At 46.5% G+C, this 25,661-nt stretch overlaps 1 protein-coding gene across 1 annotated transcript; it reads left to right on the forward strand.

Annotated features, from left to right (window-relative positions):
• Positions 1–870: 870 nt before the first annotated feature.
• LOC127906525 (metalloprotease TIKI1-like) lies at positions 871–25,661 on the forward strand. Its single transcript, XM_052458749.1, has 3 exons — positions 871–1,040; positions 9,482–9,754; positions 21,105–25,661. Exons 1-3 carry the CDS (start codon positions 871–873, stop codon positions 21,304–21,306), a joined length of 645 nt encoding a protein of 214 aa, XP_052314709.1. The 3' UTR covers positions 21,307–25,661.

Consider the following 25,661-nt stretch of genomic DNA (forward strand, 5'->3'; position numbering starts at 1 on the left):
TACACATTATACATGTTAGTATATAGCATGGTAGTATACACATTATAGATGATAGTATACACATTATACATGTTAGTATACAGCATGGTAGTATACAAATTATACATGATAGTATACACATTATACATGGTAGTATACACATTATACATGGTAGTATACACATTATACATGGTAGTATACACATTGTCATGTTGGTATACACATTATACAAATAGTATAAACATTGTACATGGTAGTATACGCATTATACATGGTAGTAAACATGTTATACATGTTAGAATACACATTATACAAATAGTATAAACATTGTACATGGTAGTATACACATTAAACAAATAGTATACACATTATACATGTTAGTATACACATTGTACATGCTAGTATACACATTATACAAATAGCATACACATAGTACGTGTTATTATTATACACAAGACATAATTGCAGAAACTAAATAGTTACTGCAAATTATACACACTGGAAATATATTATACATATTCAACACATTATAACAAAGGTTTACACTGGTCATTGTAAAATATTTGACCATTTGGACGTTCTGTTGTTTTAGGGCATAAGAATGTCTTCCTGTGGGCGAAGTGACCATAAAGCCCCAATGCCACACAGCCTGAATACAATCTGAGTACATAGAATGAACAGGCCCTATCCCACTATCCACATGATCAGCGACAGAACATCCCAAGGGTTCTTGTAAATTCAAACGTTCACAAGCCGAATGGACTCTTTGTGTTTTCAGAGCAGTAGTCTACTAGGCTACACACAGTTCCTCCACTCCACACATGGAGTTTGAATGTTGATTTGTGCCGCTCTTACTGTAATCGACCACATGTTTTTAGTGGTCTAGGTCCCATGTCAGACTGGTGGTACAGCAGGATACCAGTGTCTGGGGGTACAGCAGGATACCAGTGTCTGGGGGTACAGCAGGATACCAGTGTCTGGGGGTACAGCGGGATACCAGTGTCTGGGGGTACAGCGGGATACCAGTGTCTGGTGATACAGCAGGATACCAGTGTCTGGTGGTACATCAGGATACCAGTGTCTGGTGGTACAGTGTGATACCAGTGTCTGGTGGTACAGTGGGATACCAGTGTCTGGTGGTACAGCATGATACCAGTGTCTGGTGGTACATCAGGATACCAGTGTCTGGTGGTACAGCATGATACCAGTGTCTGGTGGTACATCAGGATACCAGTGTCTGGTGGTACAGTGTGATAACAGTGTCTGGTGGTACAGTGTGATAACAGTGTCTGGTGGTACAGCAGGATAACAGTGTCTGGTGGTACAGTGGGATACCAGTGTCTGGTGGTACAGCAGGATAACAGTGTCTGGTGGTACAGCGGGATACCAGTGTCTGGTGGTACAGCAGGATACCAGTGTCTGGTGGTACAGTGTGATAACAGTGTCTGGTGGTACAGCGGGATACCAGTGTCTGGTGGTACAGCAGGATACCAGTGTCTGGTGGTACAGCATGATACCAGTGTCTGGTGATACAGCAGGATAACAGTGTCTGGTGGTACAGCAGGATACCAGTGTCTGGTGGTACAGCGGGATACCAGTGTCTGGTGGTACAGCAGGATACCAGTGTCTGGTGGTACAGCAGGATACCAGTGTCTGGTGATACCAGTGTCTGGTGGTACAGTGTGATACCAGTGTCTAGTGGTACAGTGCGATACCAGTGTCTGGTGGTACAGCAGGATACCAGTTTCTGGTGATACCAGTGTTTGGTGGTACAGTGTGATACCAGTTTCTGGTGATACCAGTGTTTGGTGGTACAGCAGGATATCAGTGTCTGGTGGTACAGCAGGATACCAGTGTCTGGTGGTACAGTGTAATACCAGTCTCTAGTGGTACCGTGCGATACCAGTGTCTGGTGGTACAGCAGGATACCAGTTTCTGGTGATACCAGTGTTTGGTGGTACAGTGTGATACCAGTGTCTGGTGGTACAGCAGGATACCAGTTTCTGGTGATACCAGTGTTTGGTGGTACCAGTGGGATACCAGTGTCTGGTGATACCAGTGTCTGGTGGTACAGCGGAATAACTGTGTCTGGTGGTACAGCAGGATACCAGTGTCTGGTGGTACAGCAGGATACCAGTGTCTGGTGGTACAGCAGGATACCAGTGTCTGGTGATACCAGTGTCTGGTGGTACAGTGTGATACCAGTGTCTGGTGGTACAGCGGAATAACTGTGTCTGGTGGTACAGCAGGATACCAGTGTCTGGTGGTACAGCAGGATACCAGTGTCTGCTGGTACAGCAGGATACCAGTGTCTGGTGATACCAGTGTCTGGTGGTACAGCGGGATACCAGCGTTCTATGTAACTTAACATAAACACATAATGGAACAATCATGGGTTCCCGAGTGGCACTGCGGTCTGAGGCACTACATCTCAGTGCTAGAGGCGTCACCACAGCCCCTGGTTCGATTCCAGGCTGTTTCACAACCGGCCGTGATTAGGAGTCTTATAGGGCAGCGCACAATTGGCCCGGGGTAGGCTGTGATCGCTATTGGTCTAGGGGTGTGATCGCTATTGGTCTAGGGGTGTGATCGCTTTTGGTCTAGAGGTGTGATCGCTATTGGTCTATGGGTGTGATCGCTATTGGTCTGGGGGTGTGATCGCTATTGGTCTATGGGTGTGATCGCTATTGGTCTGGGGGTGTGATCGCTATTGGTCTATGGGTGTGATCGCTATTGGTCTGGGGGTGTGATCGCTATTGGTCTAGGGGTGTGATCGCTATTGGTCTAGAGGTGTGATCGCTATTGGTCTATGGGTGTGATCGCTATTGGTCTAGGGGTGTGATCGCTATTGGTCTGGGGGTGTGATCACTATTGGTCTAATGGTGTTATCGCTATTGGTCTAGGGGTGTGCTCGCTATTGGTCTAGAGGTGTGATCGCTATTGGTCTATGGGTGTGATCGCTATTGGTCTAGGGGTGTGATCGCTATTGGTCTAGAGGTGTGATCGCTATTGGTCTATGGGTGTGATCGCTATTGGTCTGGGGGTGTGATCGCTATTGGTCTAGGGGTGTGATCGCTATTGGTCTAGGGGTGTGATTGCTATTGGTCTAGGGGTGTGATCGCTATTGGTCTAGGGGTGTGATCGCTATTGGTCTAGGGGTGTGATCGCTATTGGTCTAGGGGTGTGATCGCTATTGGTCTAGGGGTGTGATCGCTATTGGTCTAGGGGTGTGATCGCTCTTGTTCTAATGGTGTTATCGCTATTGGTCTAGGGGTATGATGGCTATTGGTCTAGGGGTGTGATCGCTATTGGTCTAGGGGTGTGATCGTTATTGGTCTAGGGGTGTGATCGCTATTGGTCTAGGGGTGTGATCGCTCTTGGTCTAATGGTGTTATCGCTATTGGTCTAGGGGTGTGATCGCTATTGGTCTAGGGGTGTGATCGCTATTGGTCTAGGGGTGTGATCGCTCTTGGTCTAGAGGTGTGATCGCTATTGGTCTATGGGTGTGATCGCTATTGGTCTGGGGGTGTGATCGCTATTGGTCTGGGGGTGTGATCGCTATTGGTCTAATGGTGTTATCGCTATTGGTCTAGGGGTGTGATCGCTATTGGTCTAGGGGTGTGATCGCTATTGGTCTAGGGGTGTGATCGCTATTGGTCTAGGGGTGTGATCGCTATTGGTCTAGAGGTGTGATCGCTATTGGTCTAGGGGTGTGATCGCTATTGGTCTAGGGGTGTGATCGCTATTGGTCTAGGGGTGTGATCGCTATTGGTCTAGAGGTGTGATCGCTATTGGTCTATGGGTGTGATCGCTATTGGTCTGGGGGTGTGATCGCTATTGGTCTAGGGGTGTGATCGCTATTGGTCTAGGGGTGTGATCGCTATTGGTCTAGGGGTGTGATCGCTATTGGTCTAGGGGTGTGATCGCTATTGGTCTAGAGGTGTGATCGCTATTGGTCTATGGGTGTGATCGCTATTGGTCTGGGGGTGTGATCGCTATTGGTCTAGGGGTGTGATCGCTATTGGTCTAGGGGTGTGATCGCTATTGGTCTAGGGGTGTGATCGCTATTGGTCTAGGGGTGTGATCGCTATTGGTCTAGGGGTGTGATCGCTATTGGTCTAGGGGTGTGATCGCTATTGGTCTAGGGGTGTGATCGCTCTTGGTCTAATGGTGTGATCGCTATTGGTCTATGGGTGTGATCGCTATTGGTCTGGGGGTGTGATCGCTATTGGTCTGGGGGTGTGATCGCTATTGGTCTAATGGTGTTATCGCTATTGGTCTAGGGGTGTGATTGCTATTGGTCTAGGGGTGTGATCGCTATTGGTCTAGAGGTGTGATCGCTATTGGTCTGGGGTGTGATCGCTATTGGTCTAGGGGTGTGATCGCTATTGGTCTAGAGGTGTGATCGCTATTGGTCTGGGGGTGTGATCGCTATTGGTCTAGGGTGTGATCGCTATTGGTCTAGAGGTGTGATCGCTATTGGTCTGGGGGTGTGATCGCTATTGGTCTAGGGGTGTGATTGCTATTGGTCTAGGGGTGTGATCGCTATTGGTCTAGAGGTGTGATCGCTATTGGTCTATGGGTGTGATCGCTATTGGTCTGGGGTGTGATCGATATTGGTCTAGGGGTGTGATCGCTATTGGTCTAGGGGTGTGATTGCTATTGGTCTAGGGGTGTGATCGCTATTGGTCTAGGGGTGTGATCGCTATTGGTCTAGAGGTGTGATCGCTATTGGTCTAGGGGTGTGATCGCTATTGGTCTAGGGGTGTGATCGCTATTGGTCTAGGGGTGTGATCGCTATTGGTCTAGGGGTGTGATCGCTATTGGTCTAGGGGTGTGATCGCTCTTGGTCTAATGGTGTGATCGCTATTGGTCTAGGGGTATGATGGCTATTGGTCTAGGGGTGTGATCGCTATTGGTCTAGGGGTGTGATCGCTATTGGTCTAGGGGTGTGATCGCTATTGGTCTAGGGGTGTGATCGCTATTGGTCTAGGGGTGTGATCGCTATTGGTCTGGGGGTGTGATCGCTATTGGTCTAGGGTGTGATCGCTATTGGTCTAGGGGTGTGATCGCTATTGGTCTGGGGTGTGATCGATATTGGTCTAGGGGTGTGATCGCTATTGGTCTAGGGGTGTGATCGCTCTTGGTCTAATGGTGTTATCGCTATTGGTCTAGGGGTGTGATCGCTATTGGTCTAGGGGTGTGATCGCTATTGGTCTAGGGGTGTGATCGCTATTGGTCTAGGGGTGTGATCGCTATTGGTCTGGGGGTGTGATCGCTATTGGTCTAGGGGTGTGATCGCTATTGGTCTAGGGGTGTGATCGCTATTGGTCTAGGGGTGTGATCGCTATTGGTCTGGGGGTGTGATCGCTATTGGTCTAGGGGTGTGATCGCTATTGGTCTAGGGGTGTGATCGCTATTGGTCTAGGGGTGTGATCGCTATTGGTCTAGGGGTGTGATCGCTATTGGTCTAGGGGTGTGATCGCTATTGGTCTAGGGGTGTGATCGCTATTGGTCTAGGGGTGTGATCGCTATTGGTCTGGGGGTGTGATCGCTATTGGTCTGGGGGTGTGATCGCTATTGGTCTGGGGGTGTGATCGCTATTGGTCTGGGGGTGTGATCGCTATTGGTCTAGGGGTGTGATCGCTATTGGTCTAGGGGTGTGATCGCTATTGGTCTAGGGGTGTGATCGCTATTGGTCTAGGGGTGTGATCGCTATTGGTCTAGGGGTGTGATCGCTATTGGTCTAGAGGTGTGATCGCTATTGGTCTGGGGGTGTGATCGCTATTGGTCTGGGGGTGTGATCGCTATTGGTCTGGGGGTGTGATCGCTATTGGTCTAGGGGTGTGATCGCTATTGGTCTAGGGGTGTGATCGCTATTGGTCTAGAGGTGTGATCGCTATTGGTCTGGGGGTGTGATCGCTATTGGTCTAGGGGTGTGATCGCTATTGGTCTAGGGGTGTGATCGCTATTGGTCTATGGGTGTGATCGCTATTGGTCTAGAGGTGTGATCGCTATTGGTCTGGGGGTGTGATCGCTATTGGTCTGGGGGTGTGATCGCTATTGGTCTGGGGGTGTGATCGCTATTGGTCTGGGGGTGTGATCGCTATTGGTCTGGGGGTGTGATAGAAATAGTTTTGCCATTTTTTACAGCCGGAATTATGAGCGCAAGAGTTGGCGGTGAGGTGAAATGGCTGGGTTCAAAAGAATAAACAACTTGTAGGTATGACGAGAGCGTGGCCACTCACTGACCAATGAACGCATTCTATGGCTAAATACGGCACACGTTTATTCTCAAGACGGTGTTTACGTTGTCATCAACTCCAAGACGGTGTTTACGTTGTCATCAACTCCAAGACGGTGTTTACGTTGTCATCAACTCCAAGACGGTGTTTACGTTGTCATCAACTCCAAGACGGTGTTTACGTTGTCATCAACTCCAAGATGGTGCAGCAGTACGATGTGTTTGTTTTTGTTCCGTGTAAAAAAAATTGTATACATTTCATTATATTTCATTCTCTTTTTTGCCATTTTCAAATTAAATATACCTTCCTGCAACCCGCCTCACCCAATGTGGTACGGATCTAGACCTTATACCTGGAACCGCCATCAGAAGTTAGCCATCAGAAGCTAGCCAGCTAATTAGCTACCAGCTATTTAGTCATTGTTAGCCACTGCTAGCGGCTTTTACTTTTAGCTCAGACTCCAGCCGCTTTATCCCTGATAGCCCGGATAATACCTGCCAGTCTGCACAGCGCGATATCAGCCCTGAGCATATCGGACTGCTTTTTTCCCCCACTTCATCACCGGATTCCTGCCGCAAGCTCTGCACCATTACACCAGATCCTCGCAGCTAGCTAGCTGCTACCGAGCGGCTATTGTCCAGATGCATGCACCAGTTAGCCTCGAGCTAGCCTCGACCTAGGCCCATCTCCCAGCTAGCAAACAAAGTACACCAACTACAATACCTCTCTTGCCAATTGGCCTGGACCCTTTGTCGACGCGGAGCCCCGCCATCACGACTTGTCTGCTGGTCTGCTGTCATAATTTGGCCAATGTGCTCACAACCGGCCTCTGCCGGCGTCGTGGAAGTTGGTGATGATCCGTCTGCAGTAAAAGCCCCATTCGTGGTCTTCTTAAAACAAACTGTTGTTTTTTTGACCGCTTGGAGCACAAAACCACGGAGGAGTTCAGAAGGGTTTAGAACTCTCTCAAACGGTTATTCCATACTGGATTTGTACTATACAGATGTTGCAAGAGAGCATTTTTCACGACTGTCCACTGGTCGCAAAAACAATGATTGATTATGCGGCTAAAAACCGTCTTCAATTCGACCATTACTGGGTTCAAATACACATACTGTATACAAAAACATACGGAATACAACTAATATTGAGTTGCACCCACGTTTGCCCTCAGAACCGCCTCAATTCTACAGGGATTCTGGCCCATGTTGACTCCAATACTTTCCACAGTTGTGTCAAGTTGTCTGGAGGACCATTCATGATTCACACAGGAAACTGTTGAGCGTGAAAAACCCAGCAGCGTTGCAGATCTTGACACTCAAACCGGTGCGCCTGGTATCTACTACCATACCCCGTTCAAAGGCACTTAAATATTTTGTCTTGCCCATTCACCCTCTGAATGACACACATACACAATCCATGTCTCAATTGTCTCAAGGCTTAAAAACCCGTCTTTAACCCCGTCTCCTCCCCTTCATCTACATGTCTCCTCCCCTTCATCTACATGTCTCCTCCCCTTCATCTACACTGATTGAAGTGGATTTAACAAGTGACATCAATAAGGGATCATATCTTTCACCTGGATTCACCTGGTCAGTCTATGTCATGGAAAGAGCAGGTGTTCTTAATGTTTTGTCCACTCAGTGTACAACAGCCATCCACAAAGAACACAATCCGTGAGGCACAAATAGCTAAATGAGAGAACAGCAGATTCACATCAATGCGCTATGTATGTATCAATAATAAATTATATACAGTGGGGAGAACAAGTATTTGATACACAGCCCATTTTGCAGGTTTTCCTACTTAGAAAGCATGTAGAGGTCTGTAATTATTTATCATAGGTACACTTCAACTGTGAGAGACGGAATCTAAAACAAAAATCCAGAAAATCACATTGTATGATTTTTAAGTAATTAATTTGCACGTATCGCCCGTAGACTACACCACTGCTGTCATCCTTACCTCCAAGAGTTGGATCATCTTTGGATGCCGACAGCAGTCGCACCATTGGAAGACAGTAGCCTTCAATTCCTGCTCTTTTCCAGCAATTCATCAAACACATTTGGTCTGTCATCATAGTGGTTGGCCAATGATTGGTGGTCATGTGTTGTGTCATCATAGTGGTTGGTCTCTGATTGGTGGTCATCATTTGTTGTGTCATCATAGTGGTTGGTCTCTGATTGGTGGTCATCATTTGTTGTGTCATCATAGTGGTTGGTCTCTGATTGGTGGTCATCATTTGTTGTGTCATCATAGTGGTTGGTCTCTGATTGGTGGTCATCATTTGTTGTGTCATCATAGTGGTTGGTCTCTGATTGGTGGTCATCATTTGTTGTGTCATCATAATGGTTGGTCTCTGATTGGTGGTCATCATTTGTTGTGTCATCATAGTGGTTGGTCTCTGATTGGTGGTCATCATTTGTTGTGTCATCATAGTGGTTGGTCTCTGATTGGTGGTCATCATTTGTTGTGTCATCATAGTGGTTGGTCTCTGATTGGTGGTCATCATTTGTTGTGTCATCATAGTGGTTGGTCTCTGATTGGTGGTCATCATTTGTTGTGTCATCATAGTGGTTGGTCTCTGATTGGTGGTCATCATTTGTTGTGTCATCATAGTGGTTGGTCTCTGATTGGTGGTCATCATTTGTTGTGTCATCATAATGGTTGGTCAATGATTGGTGGTCATCATTTGTTGTGTCATCATAGTGGTTGGTCTCTGATTGGTGGTCATCATTTGTTGTGTCATAGTGGTTGGTCTCTGATTTGTGGTCATCATTTGTTGTGTCATCATAGTGGTTGGTCTCTGATTGGTGGTCATCATTTGTTGTGTCATCATAGTGGTTGGTCTCTGATTGGTGGTCATCAGTTGGTGTGTCATCATAGTGGTTGGTCTCTGATTGGTGGTCATCAGTTGGTGTGTCATCATAGTGGTCACTTGTGGGCAGGTGTTACCAACCAAATTGAATTTGCTTCTTTTTTTAAATGCTGATTTTGATTATCATTGACAAAACAGAAAGGTGTCCCAAAAATGTTTTTTGCAAACATCCTTACGGAATTTAAAAGTAATTCTAGAAGTAATAATCTACTTTTTCAAAAGTATCTGTAGTCTGATTACAATATCCTTGCTGGTAATTTAACAGTTACAGTTAGTTATAGTTACAGTTTTTTGGGATCTGTTACATCTCATCAGTTTAAATCCAAGGTCTTTTAATAACTGTTCTCTATTTCCAACATTACTCTCTCCATCACCACAGTCGATCGATATCGGCCCCCGACCAGACGGGTCATTCTCTGGGTCAGAACCTGGATGAGTCCCCTGACCTGGAGCCGTTCCTCCACGAACTTCATGATGAGGAGCAACAGCACCCTCTGCAGGACAACCCACTACCCAGCATACCTCGTCACTCCCCCAGTCTGGAGCTGATGGACACGACGGACCGCAAGCTGAAGAAGAAACGACGTAACAAACAGAGGAAACATCAGAGAAACGGACAGTTTAATGACCTCTGGGTTCGCATCGAAGAGAGGTGAGATGGTTGTGTTACTGATCTAGTGAGAAAAGCACTAAAGATTTTAGTACTACAATGATAGAAGTGTACTTCAGTTGGGTCGTAGGTTCAATTCCCACAGAGATCGCTTTGGATAAAAGCATCTGCTAAATGGTATATATTAAATAGCTATGGGTGGTGATTAGCATACCGGCATCTTACTGGGTCGGCAGGTAGCCTAGTGGTTAGAGCATTGGGTCGGTAACCGAAAGGTTGCTAGATCGAATCCCTGAGCTGACAAGGTAAAAATCTGTTGTTCTGCCCCTGGACAAGAAAGTTAACCCACTGTTCCCTGGCTGGTAGGCTGTCATTGTAAATAAGAATTTGTTCTTAACTGACTTGCCTGGTTAAATAAAGGTAAAATAAATAAAAAATATGATGTTACGTGCCTTAGAACGTGACATCACAGGTATTACACTCACCTCATCTAGATGTCATGACAGTTGAGAAGCAGATCTTGTCCCAGGTAGCTATCACTTTACGGCTTAAAGTCTGGCCAGTGTACTTGTCAGTACTGGGTGTTACTGCTCTGTCTAGGGGGATCTAACCTTTAACTGACACTTCCTGTTAGAGACGCAGGCACAACCACCAATCCAATCATATCACATCACACCCACCCCGTGATATAAGTTTCCCCCACAACATACATGTTATTTATACATACATTTATATGTATTTGTCAAGACTGGGTTCTCTACTGGTTCAGTGTTATGGAAAGGAAATACGTCCAGGAAGATTGTAGCTGCAGGCAAGATAACTTTGTGACAAAAACATGATCCTATTTTCAGAAATTTGACTAAGATCACAAAGAGAGCATTGTTAAATTTGCTATGAAGAATAACCACACAATTGTTAACATGGTTGATTCTCTGACTGGTTATATATAAATATAGGGTCAGTTTCCTAAACCCAGGACTGAAAAGCTCAATGGAAAATGTCAATTGAAAGGGAAACCAGCCTTTAGTTTAATATAAAATATCCATGAATTATCATAGACATAAGTCGTGTTATAGCTTAACCGATTTAGCTTTTTAACTGTCAAGGCTGACAAAGGGATGAATGCTCAATTCAAAATAATCCTTTTAGTCATTTTAATTGAACAAGTACATCCAGTTGTCTTCCTCCACGCGGCCAATAGTAGTTGTCAAATCTATCCTGAGGCAATAGGCGAATGAGTGGAAACTGTCTCCAGATTCGAACCGGCCAGCCGTTTGTTGAGCCAGCCGTCTGCTGAGCCAGCCGTTTGTTGAGCCAGCCGTCTGCTGAGCCAGCCGTTTGTTGAGCCAGCCGTTTGTTGAGCCAGCCGTTTGTTGAGCCAGCCGTTTGCTGAGCCAGCCGTTTGCTGAGCCAGCCGTTTGCTGAGCCAGCCGTTTGCTGAGCCAGCCGTTTGCTGAGCCAGCCGTTTGTTCAGCCAACCGTTTGCTGAGCCAGCCGTTTGTTCAGCCAGCCGTTTATCCTCCAGCATGTTGACACAGATGGAGGATATGAATGTTATTTACCATTTCAAACACTGAAACAATTTATCCCAACTTCCATGTCTGTGTTTCTGCCTGCTGAATGTCCAGGATCTGTCAGACGGACGGCTCGCTCCAGTCCTCGAAGGTCTCCTGGCAGCCAGAAACCGCCTGTTTCCAGACTTTATTTATTTATTCTCCTTGGCAAATAAAGCTGAACATTTAGAATGCATTCCAAATGGCACCCTATTCCCTATGGGTGCTGGTCAACAGTAGTGCACCCTATTCCCTATGGGTGATGGTCAACAGTAGTGCACCCTATTCCCTATGGATGCTGGTCAACAGTAGTGCACCCTATTCCCTATGGGTGCTGGTCAACAGTAGTGCACCCTATTCCCTATGGGTGCTGGTCAACAGTAGTGCACCCTATTCCCTATGGGTGCTGGTCAACAGTAGTGCACCCTATTCCCTATGGGTGCTGGTCAACAGTAGTGCACCCTATTCCCTATGGGTGCTGGTCAACAGTAGTGCACCCTATTCCCTATGGGTGCTGGTCAACAGTAGTGCACCCTATTCCCTATGGGTGCTGGTCAACAGTAGTGCACCCTATTCCCTATGGGTGCTGGTCAACAGTAGTGCACCCTATTCCCTATGGGTGCTGGTCAACAGTAGTGCACCCTATTCCCTATGGGTGCTGGTCAACAGTAGTGCACCCTATTCCCTATGGGTGCTGGTCAACAGTAGTGCAGCCTATTCCCTATGGGTGCTGGTCAACAGTAGTGCACCCTATTCCCTATGGGTGCTGGTCAACAGTAGTGCACCCTATTCCCTATGGGTGCTGGTCAACAGTAGTGCACCCTATTCCCTATGGGCGCTGGTCAACAGTAGTGCACCCTATTCCCTATGGGTGCTGGTCAACAGTAGTGCACCCTATTCCCTATGGGTGCTGGTCAACAGTAGTGCACCCTATTCCCTATGGGTGCTGGTCAACAGTAGTGCACCCTATTCCCTATGGGTGCTGGTCAACAATAGTGCACCCTATTCCCTATGGGTGCTGGTCAACAGTAGTGCAGCCTATTCCCTATGGGTGCTGGTCAACAGTAGTGCACCCTATTCCCTATGGGTGCTGGTCAACAGTAGTGCACTATATAGGGAATGGGATTCCATAGGGCTCTGGTCTAAAGTAGTGCACTATATATAGGGAATAGGGTTCCATAGGTCTCTGGTCTAAAGTAGTGCACTATATAGGGAATGGGATTCCATAGGGCTCTGGTCTAAAGTAGTGCACTATATATAGGGAATAGGGTTCCATAGGTCTCTGGTCTAAAGTAGTGTACTATATAGGGAATGGGATTCCATAGGGCTCTGGTCTAAAGTAGTGCACTATATAGGGAATGGGATTCCATAGGGCTCTGGTCTAAAGTAGTGCACTATATAGGGAATAGGGTGCCGTTTGGGATGCACACACCTGCTTAAAGGCTCAGCCAGAACTTCAGGTAATAAAACAGAATAAAATGGATACCTATTGTGAATGTACCTTTCTAAAAGGAACAGGCGTCAGCTATATCCAAGAAAGCTGCTGCCTGCCTGCTGTTGCCAAGGCCCTGTTGCCAAGGCCCTGTTGCCAAGACCAATCAATGAGAAGGAAATAATATTAAGTACAAGCATATGCCAGTGATGAAAAGAGTTCCAGACTGATTTAATATGCTGGGTAATTTGGACCTCTGGTCAGTCCAATGTGAGTCTGAAAAGGCACCCTATTCCCTATTAGACCAGAGCCCTATGGAACCCTATTCCCTATATAGTGCACTACTTTAGACCAGAGCCCTATAGAACCCTATTCCCCATATAGTGCACTACTTTAGACCAGAGCCATATGGAACCCTATTCCCTATATAGTGCACTACTTTAGACCAGAGCCCAATGGAACCCTATTCCCCATATAGTGCACTACTTTAGACCAGAGCCCTATAGAACCCTATTCCCCATATAGTGCACTACTTTAGACCAGAGCCCTATGGAACCCTATTCCCTATATAGTGCACTACTTTAGACCAGAGCCCTATAGAACCCTATTCCCTATATAGTGCACTACTTTAGACCAGAGCCCTATGGAACCCTATTCCCTATATAGTGCACTACTTTAGACCAGAGCCCTATGGAACCCTATTCCCCATATAGTGCACTACTTTAGACCAGAGCCCTATGGAACCCTATTCCCTATATAGTGCACTACTTTAGACCGGAGCCCTATGGAACCCTATTCCCCATATAGTGCACTACTTTAGACCAGAGCCCTATGGAACCCTATTCCCTATATAGTGCACTACTTTAGACCAGAGCCCTATGGAACCCTATTCCCTATATAGTGCACTACTTTAGACCAGAGCCTTATGGGCCCTGATGCACTATTTAGGGAATATGTTTCCGTTTTGAATGCTCCCTAGTCAACACAGGTCTGCTGACCTCTGACCTCCATTATACATTCACCATTTTACCAAGGTTCAGTCCTTTCCTTTCAAGTCGAAATATGTGGCAATTACAACTTCAATTGAACATTGTATAATGAATTTAATTAGATTTTTAGAATTTCTGTATATTTGTATTTTCTTTACTAATGGGAGTTAGTTACTGGGTTGGCTTTTCTCTCAACCAATGACAGCAGGCAGGGAAACCGGTCTGTTTGTTGTGATTGGCTGAGACCCAGTCAGCCCATCCCCAGATCCTGGTTCGAACAGGCTACATTAAACAGGACACAGTCTTTTCAAGCCTTTTCGCCTGGTGGGCGGGTGCTATGGTGGGCGGTGCTATGGTGGGCGGGTGCTATGGTGGGCGGTGCTATGGTGGGCGGGTGCAATGGTGGACGAGTGCTATGGTGGGCGGGTGCTATGGTGGGCGGGTGCTATGGTGGGCGGGTGCTATGGTGGGCGGGTGCTATGGTGGGCGGTGCTATGGTGGGCGGTGCTATGGATTGGCCGTAGATTGTAGCACACATACTGGTGAGTCAGTCAGTGTCGATAACTAGCTGAGTACTCGCTCGTGTCCGGATTGTGTAATCTATTCAACACATCGCTAAACCGTAGAGTACAGACTGGCTAAACCTACGATACTGATTCGTCAGGGAGCCACAAAGATGAAGCGAACCAATGGAATCGCTGAATTCATGTTGTGTTTGCTATTTCATGCGGCCACAGAATAGAAGGAAGGTAAACAAATCAATTTGGGTTCCAATTTCGCATTGTTTAAAGTTGGGGTAGCCTAGTGGTTAGAGTGTAGAGGTGGCAGGGTAGCCTAGTGGTTAGAGTGTAGAGGTGGCAGGGTAGCCTAGTGGTTAGAGTGTAGAGGTGGCAGGTAGCCTAGTGGTTAGAGTGTAGAGGTGGCAGGGTAGCCTAGTGGTTAGAGTGTAGAGGTGGCAGGGTAGCCTAGTGGTTAGAGTGTAGAGGTGGCAGGGTAGCCTAGTGGTTAGAGTGTAGAGGTGGCAGGGTAGCCTAGTGGTTAGAGTGTAGAGGTGGCAGGGTAGCCTAGTGGTTAGAGTGTAGAGGTGGCAGGGTAGCCTAGTGGTTAGAGTGTAGAGGTGGCAGGGTAGCCTAGTGGTTAGAGTGTAGAGGTGGCAGGGTAGCCTAGTGGTTAGAGTGTAGAGGTGGCAGGGTAGCCTAGTGGTTAGAGTGTAGAGATGGCAGGGTAGCCTAGTGGTTAGAGTGTAGAGGTGGCAGGGTAGCCTAGTGGTTAGAGTGTAGAGGTGGCAGGGTAGCCTAGTGGTTAGAGTGTAGAGGTGGCAGGTAGCCTAGTGGTTAGAGTGTAGAGATGGCAGGGTAGCCTAGTGGTTAGAGTGTAGAGGTGGCAGGGTAGCCTAGTGGTTAGAGTGTAGAGGTGGCAGGTAGCCTAGTGGTTAGAGTGTAGAGGTGGCAGGGTAGCCTAGTGGTTAGAGTGTAGAGGTGGCAGGGTAGCCTAGTGGTTAGAGTGTAGAGGTGGCAGGGTAGCCTAGTGGTTAGAGTGTAGAGGTGGCAGGGTAGCCTAGTGGTTAGAGCGGCAGGGTAGCCTAGTGGTTAGAGTGTAGAGGTGGCAGGGTAGCCTATTGGTTAGAGCGTAGAGATGGCAGGGTAGCCTAGTGGTTAGAGTGTAGAGGTGGCAGGGTAGCCTAGTGGTTAGAGTGTAGAGGTGGCAGGTAGCCTAGTGGTTAGAGTGTAGAGGTGGCACGGTAGCCTAGTGGTTAGAGTGTAGAGGTGGCAGGGTAGCCTAGTGGTTAGAGTGTAGAGGTGGCAGGGTAGCCTAGTGGTTAGAGTGTAGAGGTGGCAGGGTAGCCTAGTGGTTAGAGCGGCAGGGTAGCCTAATGGTTAGAGTGTAGAGGTGGCAGGGTAGCCGAGTGGTTAGAGTGTAGAGGTGGCAGGTAGCCTAGTGGTTAGAGTGTAGAGGTGGCAGGTAGCCTAGTGGTTAGAGTGTAGAGGTGGCACGGTAGCCTAGTGGTTAGAGTGTAGAGGTGGCAGGGTAGCCTAGTGGTTAGAGTGTAGAGGTGGCAGGGTAGCCTAGTGGTTAGAGTGTAGAGGTGGTAGGGTAGCCTCGTGGTTAGAGTGTAGAGGTGGCAGGGTAGCATAGTGGTTAGAGTGTAGAGGTGGCAGGTAGCCTAGTGGTTAGAGTGAAGAGGTGGCAGGGTAGCCTAGTGGTTAGAGCGGCAGGGTAGCCTAGTGGTTAGAGTGGTCCTTATGTAGCTCAGTTGGTAGAGCATGGCGCTTGTAACGCCAGGGTAGTGGGTTCGATTCCCGGGACCACCCATACGTAGAATGTATGCACACATGACTGTAAGTCGCTTTGGATAAAAGCGTCTGCTAAATGGCATATATAGAGTGTAGAGGTGGCAGGGTAGCCCAGTGGTTAGAGTGTAGAGGCAGCAGGGTAGCCTAGTGGTTAGAGTGTAGAGGTGGCAGGGTAGCCTAGTGGTTAGAGCGGCAGGGTAGCCTAGTGGTTAGAGTGTAGAGGCGGCAGGTAGCCTAGTGGTTAGAGTGTAGAGGCGGCAGGGTAGCCTAGTGGTTAGAGTGTAGAGGAGGCAGGTAGCCTAGTGGTTAGAGTGTAGAGGAGGCAGGTAGCCTAGTGGTTAGAGTGTAGAGGTGGCAGGGTAGCCTAGTGGTTAGAGTGTAGAGGTGGCAGGGTAGCCTAGTGGTTAGAGTGTAGAGGTGGCAGGGTAGCCTAGTGGTTAGAGTGTAGAGGTGGCAGGTAGCCTAGTGGTTAGAGTGTAGAGGTGGCAGGGTAGCCTAGTGGTTAGAGCGGCAGGGTAGCCTAGTGGTTAGAGTGTAGAGGTGGCAGGGTAGCCTAGTGGTTAGAGCGGCAGGGTAGCCTAGTGGTTAGATTGTAGAGGTGGCAGGGTAGCCTAGTGGTTAGAGTGTAGAGGTGGCAGGGTAGCCTAGTGGTTAGGGTAGCCTAACGGAAACCCATTTCATGAAGCTCCAGACTAACAGTTCTTGTGCTGATGTTGCTTCCAGAGGCAGTTTGGAACTCGGGAGTTATTGTTGCAACCGAGGACAGACGATTTTCACAAGCTACATGGTGATCTTAGGCTTGTGTGCGGCTTCTCCGCCACGGAAACCCATTTCATGAACAGTTCTTGTTCTGATGATGTTGCTTCCAGAGGCAGTTTGGAACTTGGTAGTGAGTGTTGCAACCGAGGACATATGATCTTTACACACTATACGCTTCAACACTCTGCAGTCCTGTTCTGTGAGCTTGTGTGGCCTACCACTTCGTGGCTGAGCCGTTGTTGCTCCTAGACGTTTCCACTTCACAATAACAGCACTTACAGTTGGCCGGGGGGGGCGGCTCTAGCAGGGCAGAAATTTGACCAACTGACTTGTTGGAAAGGTGGAATCCTATGACGGTGCCAAGTTGAAAGTCATTGAGCTCTTCAGTAAGGCCATTCTACCGCCAATGTTTTCCTATGGAGATTGCATGGCTGTGTGCTCGATATTATACACCTGTCAGCAGCGGGTGTGGCTGAAAAAGCTGAATCCATTAATTTGAAGGGGTGTCCACATACTTTTGTATACAGGGTATATCTTATACATTGTTCACTTTGGGGAAAGCTACCAAGTGGCTGGACCAGTTATCTATTGTTCATTTGAACACAGCTAAATTATGTTCTTATAAGAACGATTGTCAACTATAAAGTATAAACCCACGAGAGTTTAATTGACCAATGAGGTCCCAGGCGGAGGGTTCGCAGTTGAACGTGGACGCGCATTGAATCCCACACCGACAGTCCACTACCTGACAACAGTCCACTACCTGACAACAGTCCACTACCTGACAACAGTCCACTACCTGACAACAGTCCACTACCTGACAACAGTCCACTACCTGACAACAGTCCACTACCTGACAGCAGTCCACTACCTGACAACAGTCCACTACCTGACAACAGTCCACTACCTGACAACAGTCCACTACCTGACAACAGTCCACTACCTGACAACAGTCCACTACCTGACAGCAGTCCACTACCTGACAACAGTCCACTACATGACAACAGTCCACCACATGACAACGGTCCACTATCTGACAACAGTCCACCACATGACAACAGTCCACTACCTGACAACAGTCCACTACCTGACAACAGTCCACTACCTGACAACAGTCCACCACATGACAACAGTCCACCACATGACAACGGTCCACCACATGACAACAGTCCACGACCTGACAACAGTCCACTACCTGACAACAGTCCACTACATGACAACAGTCCACTACATGACAACAGTCCACTACATGACAACAGTCCACTACCTGACAACAGTCCACTACATGACAACAGTCCACTACCTGACAACAGTCCACTACATGACAACAGTCCACCACATGACAACGGTCCACTATCTGACAACAGTCCACTACCTGACAACAGTCCACTACCTGACAACAGTCCACTACATGACAACAGTCCACTACCTGACAACAGTCCACCACATGACAACAGTCCACTACATGACAGCAGTCCACTACCTGACAACAGTCCACTACCTGACAACAGTCCACTACCTGACAACAGTCCACTACCTGACAACAGTCCACTACCTGACAACAGTCCACTACCTGACAACAGTCCACTACCTGACAGCAGTCCACTACCTGACAACAGTCCACCACATGACAACGGTCCACTATCTGACAACAGTCCACCACATGACAACGGTCCACTATCTGACAACAGTCCACCACATGACAGCAGTCCACTACCTGACAACAGTCCACTACCTGACAGCAGTCCACTACCTGACAACAGTCCACTACATGACAACAGTCCACTACATGACAACGGTCCACTATCTGACAACAGTCCACCACATGACAACAGTCCACCACATGACAACGGTCCACTACCTGACAACAGTCCACTACCTGACAACAGTCCACCACATGACAACGGTCCACTACCTGACAACAGTCCACTACATGACAACAGTCCACTACATGACAACGGTCCACTATCTGACAACAGTCCACCACATGACAACAGTCCACCACCTGACAACAGTCCACTACATGACAACAGTCCACTACCTGACAACAGTCCACTACATGACAACAGTCCACTACCTGACAACAGTCCACTACATGACAACAGTCCACCACATGACAACGGTCCACTATCTGACAACAGTCCACTACCTGACAACAGTCCACTACATGACAACAGTCCACTACCTGACAACAGTCCACTACATGACAACAGTCCACCACATGACAACGGTCCACTACCTGACAACAGTCCACCACATGACAACAGTCCACCACATGACAACAGTCCACCACATGACAACGGTCCACTACCTGACAACGGTCCACTACCTGACAACAGTCCACCACATGACAACGGTCCACTACCTGACAACAGTCCACCACATGACAACAGTCCACCACATGACAACGGTCCACTACCTGACAACAGTCCACTACATGACAGCAGTCCTGTACCTGACAACAGTCCACTACAGGACAACAGTCCACTACCTGACAACAGTCCACTACCTGACAACAGTCCACTACATGACAACAGTCCACCACATGACAACAGTCCACCACATGACAACGGTCCACTACCTGACAACAGTCCACTACATGACAGCAGTCCTCTACCTGACAACAGTCCACTACAGGACAACAGTCCACTACCTGACAGCAGTCCAAGGTTCTCGGGTTCTGGAGTTCTCTGTTTGGCATCTTCACGTGGTATTACCAGTGAAAGGTAGACTCAGTGAGCAGCACCACAGATATTGAGATGAAACACTTGGCTCTCACACAGTCACACACAGTATCTGTTCATGTGTTCAGGTTCACTTCACACTGTTACAGCGAGGTAGCCAGGACACCAAAACAGCGAAGAAGATTGAGCCTCACGCATCAACGCTATTAGTTGTGGCGGAAATGTACACACTATGATGTTTACTTTTTGCATCTACATCATATTGCTGAGTCTACCTTTCAACTAGGAACAGTATCACTGTTAGGGATCATGTAGAAACAGTTCAACTCGGAACAGTATCAATGTTAGGGATCATGTAGAAACAGTTCAACTAGGAACAGTATCAATGTTAGGGATCATGTAGAAACATTTCTACTAGGAACAGTATCAATGTTAGGGATCATGTAGAAACAGTTCAACTAGGATCAGTATCAATGTTAGGGATCATGTAGAAACAGTTCAACTAGGAACAGTATCAATGTTAGGGATCATGTCGAAACAGTTCAACTAGGAACAGTATCAATGTTAGGGATCATGTAGAAACAGTTCAACTAGGAACAGTATCAATGTTAGGGATCATGTAGAAACATTTCTACTAGGAACAGTATCAATGTTAGGGATCATGTAGAAACATTTCTACTAGGAACAGTATCAATGTTAGGGATCATGTAGAAACAGTTCAACTAGGAACAGTATCAATGTTAGGGATCATGTAGAAACATTTCTACTAGGAACAGTATCAATGTTAGGGATCATGTAGAAACATTTCTACTAGGAACAGTATCAATGTTAGGGATCATGTAGAAACAGTTCAACTAGGAACAGTATCAATGTTAGGGATCATGTAGAAACAGTTCAACTAGGAACAGTATCAATGTTAGGGATCATGTAGAAACAGTTCAACTAGGAACAGTATCAATGTTAGGGATCATGTAGAAACAGTTCAACTAGGAACAGTATCAATGTTAGGGATCATGTAGAAACATTTCAACTAGGAACCGTATCAATGTTAGGGATCATGTAGAAACAGTTAAACTAGGAACAGTATCAATGTTAGGGATCATGTAGAAACATTTCAACTAGGAACCGTATCAATGTTAGGGATCATGTTGAAACAGTTCAACTAGGAACAGTATCAATGTTAGGGATCATGTAGAAACAGTTCAACTAGGAACAGTATCAATGTTAGGGATCATGTAGAAACATTTCAACTAGGAACCGTATCAATGTTAGGGATCATGTTGAAACAGTTCAACTAGGAACAGTATCAATGTTAGGGATCATGTAGAAACAGTTCAACTAGGAACAGTATCAATGTTAGGGATCATGTAGAAACAGTTCAACTAGGAACAGTATCAATGTTAGGGATCATGTAGAAACAGTTAAACTAGGAACAACGTAGAACAGATCCTCTGTGAGTGACAGGTTCTGTTGATAGAACATACAACAGTGTTGCTGTTTTGTTTAGGAAAGTCATATTGAGATTACATAATATTTATTTCAAGGGAGAGTCTGAGACCATGTGTTGGCAGGGAATGTGTGCCCTCATCATCTCTCAACCCACAGACGGACATACCGACCCACTGATTTACTATCCAAGATGAATCTAACATGCAATCCTCTTGTCTCTCTCGTCTCTCAGCACCACCGTCGAGTCCCCTCCTCCGCTGGTCCGTCTTATTCATGGTTACATCACCGTACGGCCTCATCACCACGACCACCAGAGAGGCCACGCCCACGCCAGAGCCAATTACAACAGGTTGTTTTCAGGCTCCTCCGCCTCTACGCCCTTGTGTGTCTCCTGGTTACTTTTTACAGTGTTGGGTCACATCTGGACTCTCTAGTAGCAGGTCTGTACAGGAGGCTACTGGTTCAAAACCCTCCTGCTAATATCTGGACTCTCTAGTAGCAGGTCTGTACAGGAGGCTACTGGTTCAAAACCCTCCTGCTAATATCTGGACTCTCTAGTAGCAGGTCTGTACAGGAGGCTACTGGTTCAAAACCCTCCTGCTAATATCTGGACTCTCTAATAGCAGGTCTGTACAGGAGGCTACTGGTTCAAAACCCTCCTGCTAATATCTGGACTCTCTAATAGCAGGTCTGTACAGGAGGCTACTGGTTCAAAACCCTCCTGCTAATATCTGGACTCTCTAATAGCAGGTCTGTACAGGAGGCTACTGGTTCAAAACCCTCCTGCTAATATCTGGACTCTCTAATAGCAGGTCTGTACAGGAGGCTACTGGTTCAAAACCCTCCTGCTCACATCTGGACTAGTAGCAGCTCTGGTCTAAAGCACGAGTTTATTGGTTCAAATCCCTCCTGCTCACAATGAATCATCTATTTCAACACACATTGGGGGCGAATCCAAACTTTCCCTTACGTCAAAGTTTCAGTTAGTCTTGCATTGATGTCGAGTGACAATGTGACTTAAAGGAATACATCAGGATTTTGGCAATTAAGCCATTTATGTACTTTCCCAGAGTCAGATAAACTCATGGATACAATTTGTATGTCTCTGCATCTAGTATGAAGAAATGTACAGGTAGTTTCGCGAGCCAATGCTAACTAGCGTTAGCGCAATGGCTGGAAGTCTATGTTATCTACTAGCGTGAAATTGCGCTGACGCTAATTAGCGACTTCCTTCAAACTTCCCTCAGGGGCATGAAAATGGTGTCCACAAGTTCATCTGCCTCTGGAGAAGTAGATAAAGGGCTTCATTGCCAAAATCCGGCAGCATCCCTTTAATGGAAGTTAGGATTTGTCCAAATCCATCTCGACTGGATCTTTTACGTGTTTATTATTTCAAATGTTTTTTTGGTTTGTTTTTTTGTTTTACAGCAGCAATGTATTATAATAACCCAAGCGGCTCTTACTCTGACAAGGTTGTTTTCTTCCAAACCCCTTCATTCATTCATTCTTCACTTTTTGAAGAATGTGTTTTGTATCGCATAATACTGTGGGAATTGTATATATCTACATATTATAGATTGTATTTTTAGAAATATGACATTTTGATTGGTTGAATGTGTTTTGTTTATTGTTGTTGTTTATAAATAGATACAGTATATTTTCTAGACTAAAGCTGGTACTAACCACCACAACCCGTATTTGACAGCCTGGTTCCTGATCTGTTTGTGCTGTCTTGGCATTGACCATCGGGCAAGGGTATTGAAATCCGAGCCTGGAGGTCCATAATACTGCTGGTTTTATGTTCCACCTGAAAATGTATTTCATCCACCTGGTGCCCCAGGTCTAAATCGGTCCTTGATTTAGAGGCAATCAGCAGTGAAACTGGCTTCAAGGTCAATGTTTTGAATTGGCTATGTTATAGGAGTTGGCAAGACAGCACAAATATACCTGGATCCAGGCTACATATCTCCTCTAGGTTGTAATGTGACGTCTGGGAGAAACGATCCAAACCAGTGTTATCTATGGCTTGTTGTCTGGGAGAAACGATCCAAACCAGTGTTATCTATGGCTTGTTGTCTGAGAGAAACGATCCAAACCAGTGTTATCTATGGCTTGTTGTCTGAGAGAAACGATCCAAACCAGTGTTATCTATGGCTTGTTGTCTGGGAGAAACGATCCAAACCAGTGTTATCTATGGCTTGTTGTCTGGGAGAAACGATCCAAACCAGTGTTATCTATGGCTTGTTGTCTGGGAGAAACGATCCAAACCAGTGTTATCTACGGCTTGTTGTCTGGGAGAAACGATCCAAACCAGTGTTATCTACGGCTTGTTGTCGAGGAGAAACGATCCAAACCAGTGTTATCTATGGCTTGTTGTCTGGGAGAAACGATCCAAACCAGTGTTATCTATGGCTTGTTGTCTGAGAGAAACGATCCAAACCAGTGTTATCTACGGCTTGTTGTCGAGGAGACGATCCAAACCAGTGTTATCTATGGCTTGTTGACTGAGAGAAACGATCCAAACCAGTGTTATCTACGGCTGGTTGTCTGAGAGAAACGATCCAAACCAGTGTTATCTATGGCTTGTTGTCTGGGAGAAACGATCCAAACCAGTGTTATCTATGGCTTGTTGTCTGAGAGAGACGATCCAAACCAGTGTTATCTATGGCTTGTTGACTGGGAGAAACGATCCAAACCAGTGTTATCTACGGCTGGTTGTCGAGGAGAAACGATCCAAACCAGTGTTATCTATGGCTTGTTGTCTGAGAGAAACGATCCAAACCAGTGTTATCTATGGCTTGTTGTCGAGGAGAAACGATCCAAACCAGTGTTATCTATGGCTGGTTGTCTGAGAGAAACGATCCAAACCAGTGTTATCTACGGCTTGTTGTCGAGGAGAAACGATCCAAACCAGTGTTATCTACGGCTTGTTGTCTGGGAGACAATCCAAACCAGTGTTATCTACGGCTTGTTGTCGAGGAGACGATCCAAACCAGTGTTATCTATGGCTTGTTGTCTGAGAGACGATCCAAACCAGTGTTATCTATGGCTTGTTGTCTGGGAGACGATCCAAACCAGTGTTATCTATGGCTTGTTGTCTGCGAGAAACGATCCAAACCAGTGTTATCTATGGCTTGTTGTCTGAGAGACGATCCAAACCAGTGTTATCTACGGCTTGTTGACTGGGAGAAACTATCCAAACCAGTGTTATCTATGGCTTGTTGACTGGGAGAAACTATCAAAACCAGTGTTATCTATGGCTTGTTGTCTGGGAGACGATCCAAACCAGTGTTATCTATGGCTTGTTGTCTGGGAGATGATCCAAACCAGTGTTATCTATGGCTTGTTGTCTGGGAGAAACTATCCAAACCAGTGTTATCTATGGCTTGTTGTCTGGGAGACGATCCAAACCAGTGTTATCTATGGCTTGTTGTCTGGGAGAAACGATCAAATCCAGTGTTATCTATGGCTTGTTGTCTGAGAGAAACGATCCAAACCAGTGTTATCTATGGCTTGTTGTCTGAGAGAAACGATCCAAACCAGTGTTATCTATGGCTTGTTGTCTGGGAGAAACGATCCAAACCAGTGTTATCTATGGCTTGTTGTCTGGGAGAAACGATCCAAACCAGTGTTATCTATGGCTTGTTGTCGAGGAGACGATCCAAACCAGTGTTATCTACGGCTTGTTGACTGGGAGAAACGATCCAAACCAGTGTTATCTACGGCTGGTTGTCGAGGAGACGATCCAAACCAGTGTTATCTACGGCTTGTTGTCTGAGAGAAACGATCCAAACCAGTGTTATCTATGGCTTGTTGTCTGAGAGAAACGATCCAAACCAGTGTTATCTACGGCTTGTTGTCAAGGAGACGATCCAAACCAGTGTTATCTATGGCTTGTTGACTGAGAGAAACGATCCAAACCAGTGTTATCTACGGCTGGTTGTCGAGGAGAAACGATCCAAACCAGTGTTATCTATGGCTTGTTGTCAAGGAGACGATCCAAACCAGTGTTATCTATGGCTTGTTGTCAAGGAGACGATCCAAACCAGTGTTATGTATGGCTTGTTGACTGGGAGAAACGATCCAAACCAGTGTTATCTACGGCTGGTTGTCGAGGAGACACGATCCAAACCAGTGTTATCTATGGCTTGTTGTCTGAGAGAAACGATCCAAACCAGTGTTATCTATGGCTTGTTGTCGAGGAGAAACGATCCAAACCAGTGTTATCTATGGCTGGTTGTCTGAGAGAAACGATCCAAACCAGTGTTATCTACGGCTTGTTGTCGAGGAGACGATCCAAACCAGTGTTATCTACGGCTTGTTGTCTGGGAGACAATCCAAACCAGTGTTATCTACGGCTTGTTGTCGAGGAGACGATCCAAACCAGTGTTATCTATGGCTTGTTGTCTGAGAGACTATCCAAACCAGTGTTATCTATGGCTTGTTGTCTGGGAGACGATCCAAACCAGTGTTATCTATGGCTTGTTGTCTGCGAGAAACGATCCAAACCAGTGTTATCTATGGCTTGTTGTCTGAGAGACGATCCAAACCAGTGTTATCTACGGCTTGTTGACTGGGAGAAACTATCCAAACCAGTGTTATCTATGGCTTGTTGACTGGGAGAAACTATCAAAACCAGTGTTATCTATGGCTTGTTGTCTGGGAGACGATCCAAACCAGTGTTATCTATGGCTTGTTGTCTGGGAGACGATCCAAACCAGTGTTATCTATGGCTTGTTGTCTGGGAGAAACTATCCAAACCAGTGTTATCTATGGCTTGTTGTCTGGG

The sequence above is a fragment of the Oncorhynchus keta genome, chromosome 12 (genome assembly GCF_023373465.1).
Source record: "Oncorhynchus keta strain PuntledgeMale-10-30-2019 chromosome 12, Oket_V2, whole genome shotgun sequence".
NCBI classification, from domain to species: Eukaryota; Metazoa; Chordata; class Actinopteri; order Salmoniformes; family Salmonidae; genus Oncorhynchus; species Oncorhynchus keta.

What these genes read in the sequence shown, in the direction of transcription:
- LOC127906525 (XM_052458749.1), top strand. Translation starts at nt 871, where the DNA reads ATGTCAGACTGGTGGTACAGCAGGATACCAGTGTCTGGGGGTACAGCA. An exon ending in CAGGATACCAGTGTCTGGTG is followed by an intron (nt 1,041 to 9,481) that starts GTACATCAGGAT and finishes CCATCACCACAG; the next exon opens with TCGATCGATATCGGCCCCCG. An exon ending in TGGGTTCGCATCGAAGAGAG is followed by an intron (nt 9,755 to 21,104) that starts GTGAGATGGTTG and finishes CTCGTCTCTCAG; the next exon opens with CACCACCGTCGAGTCCCCTC.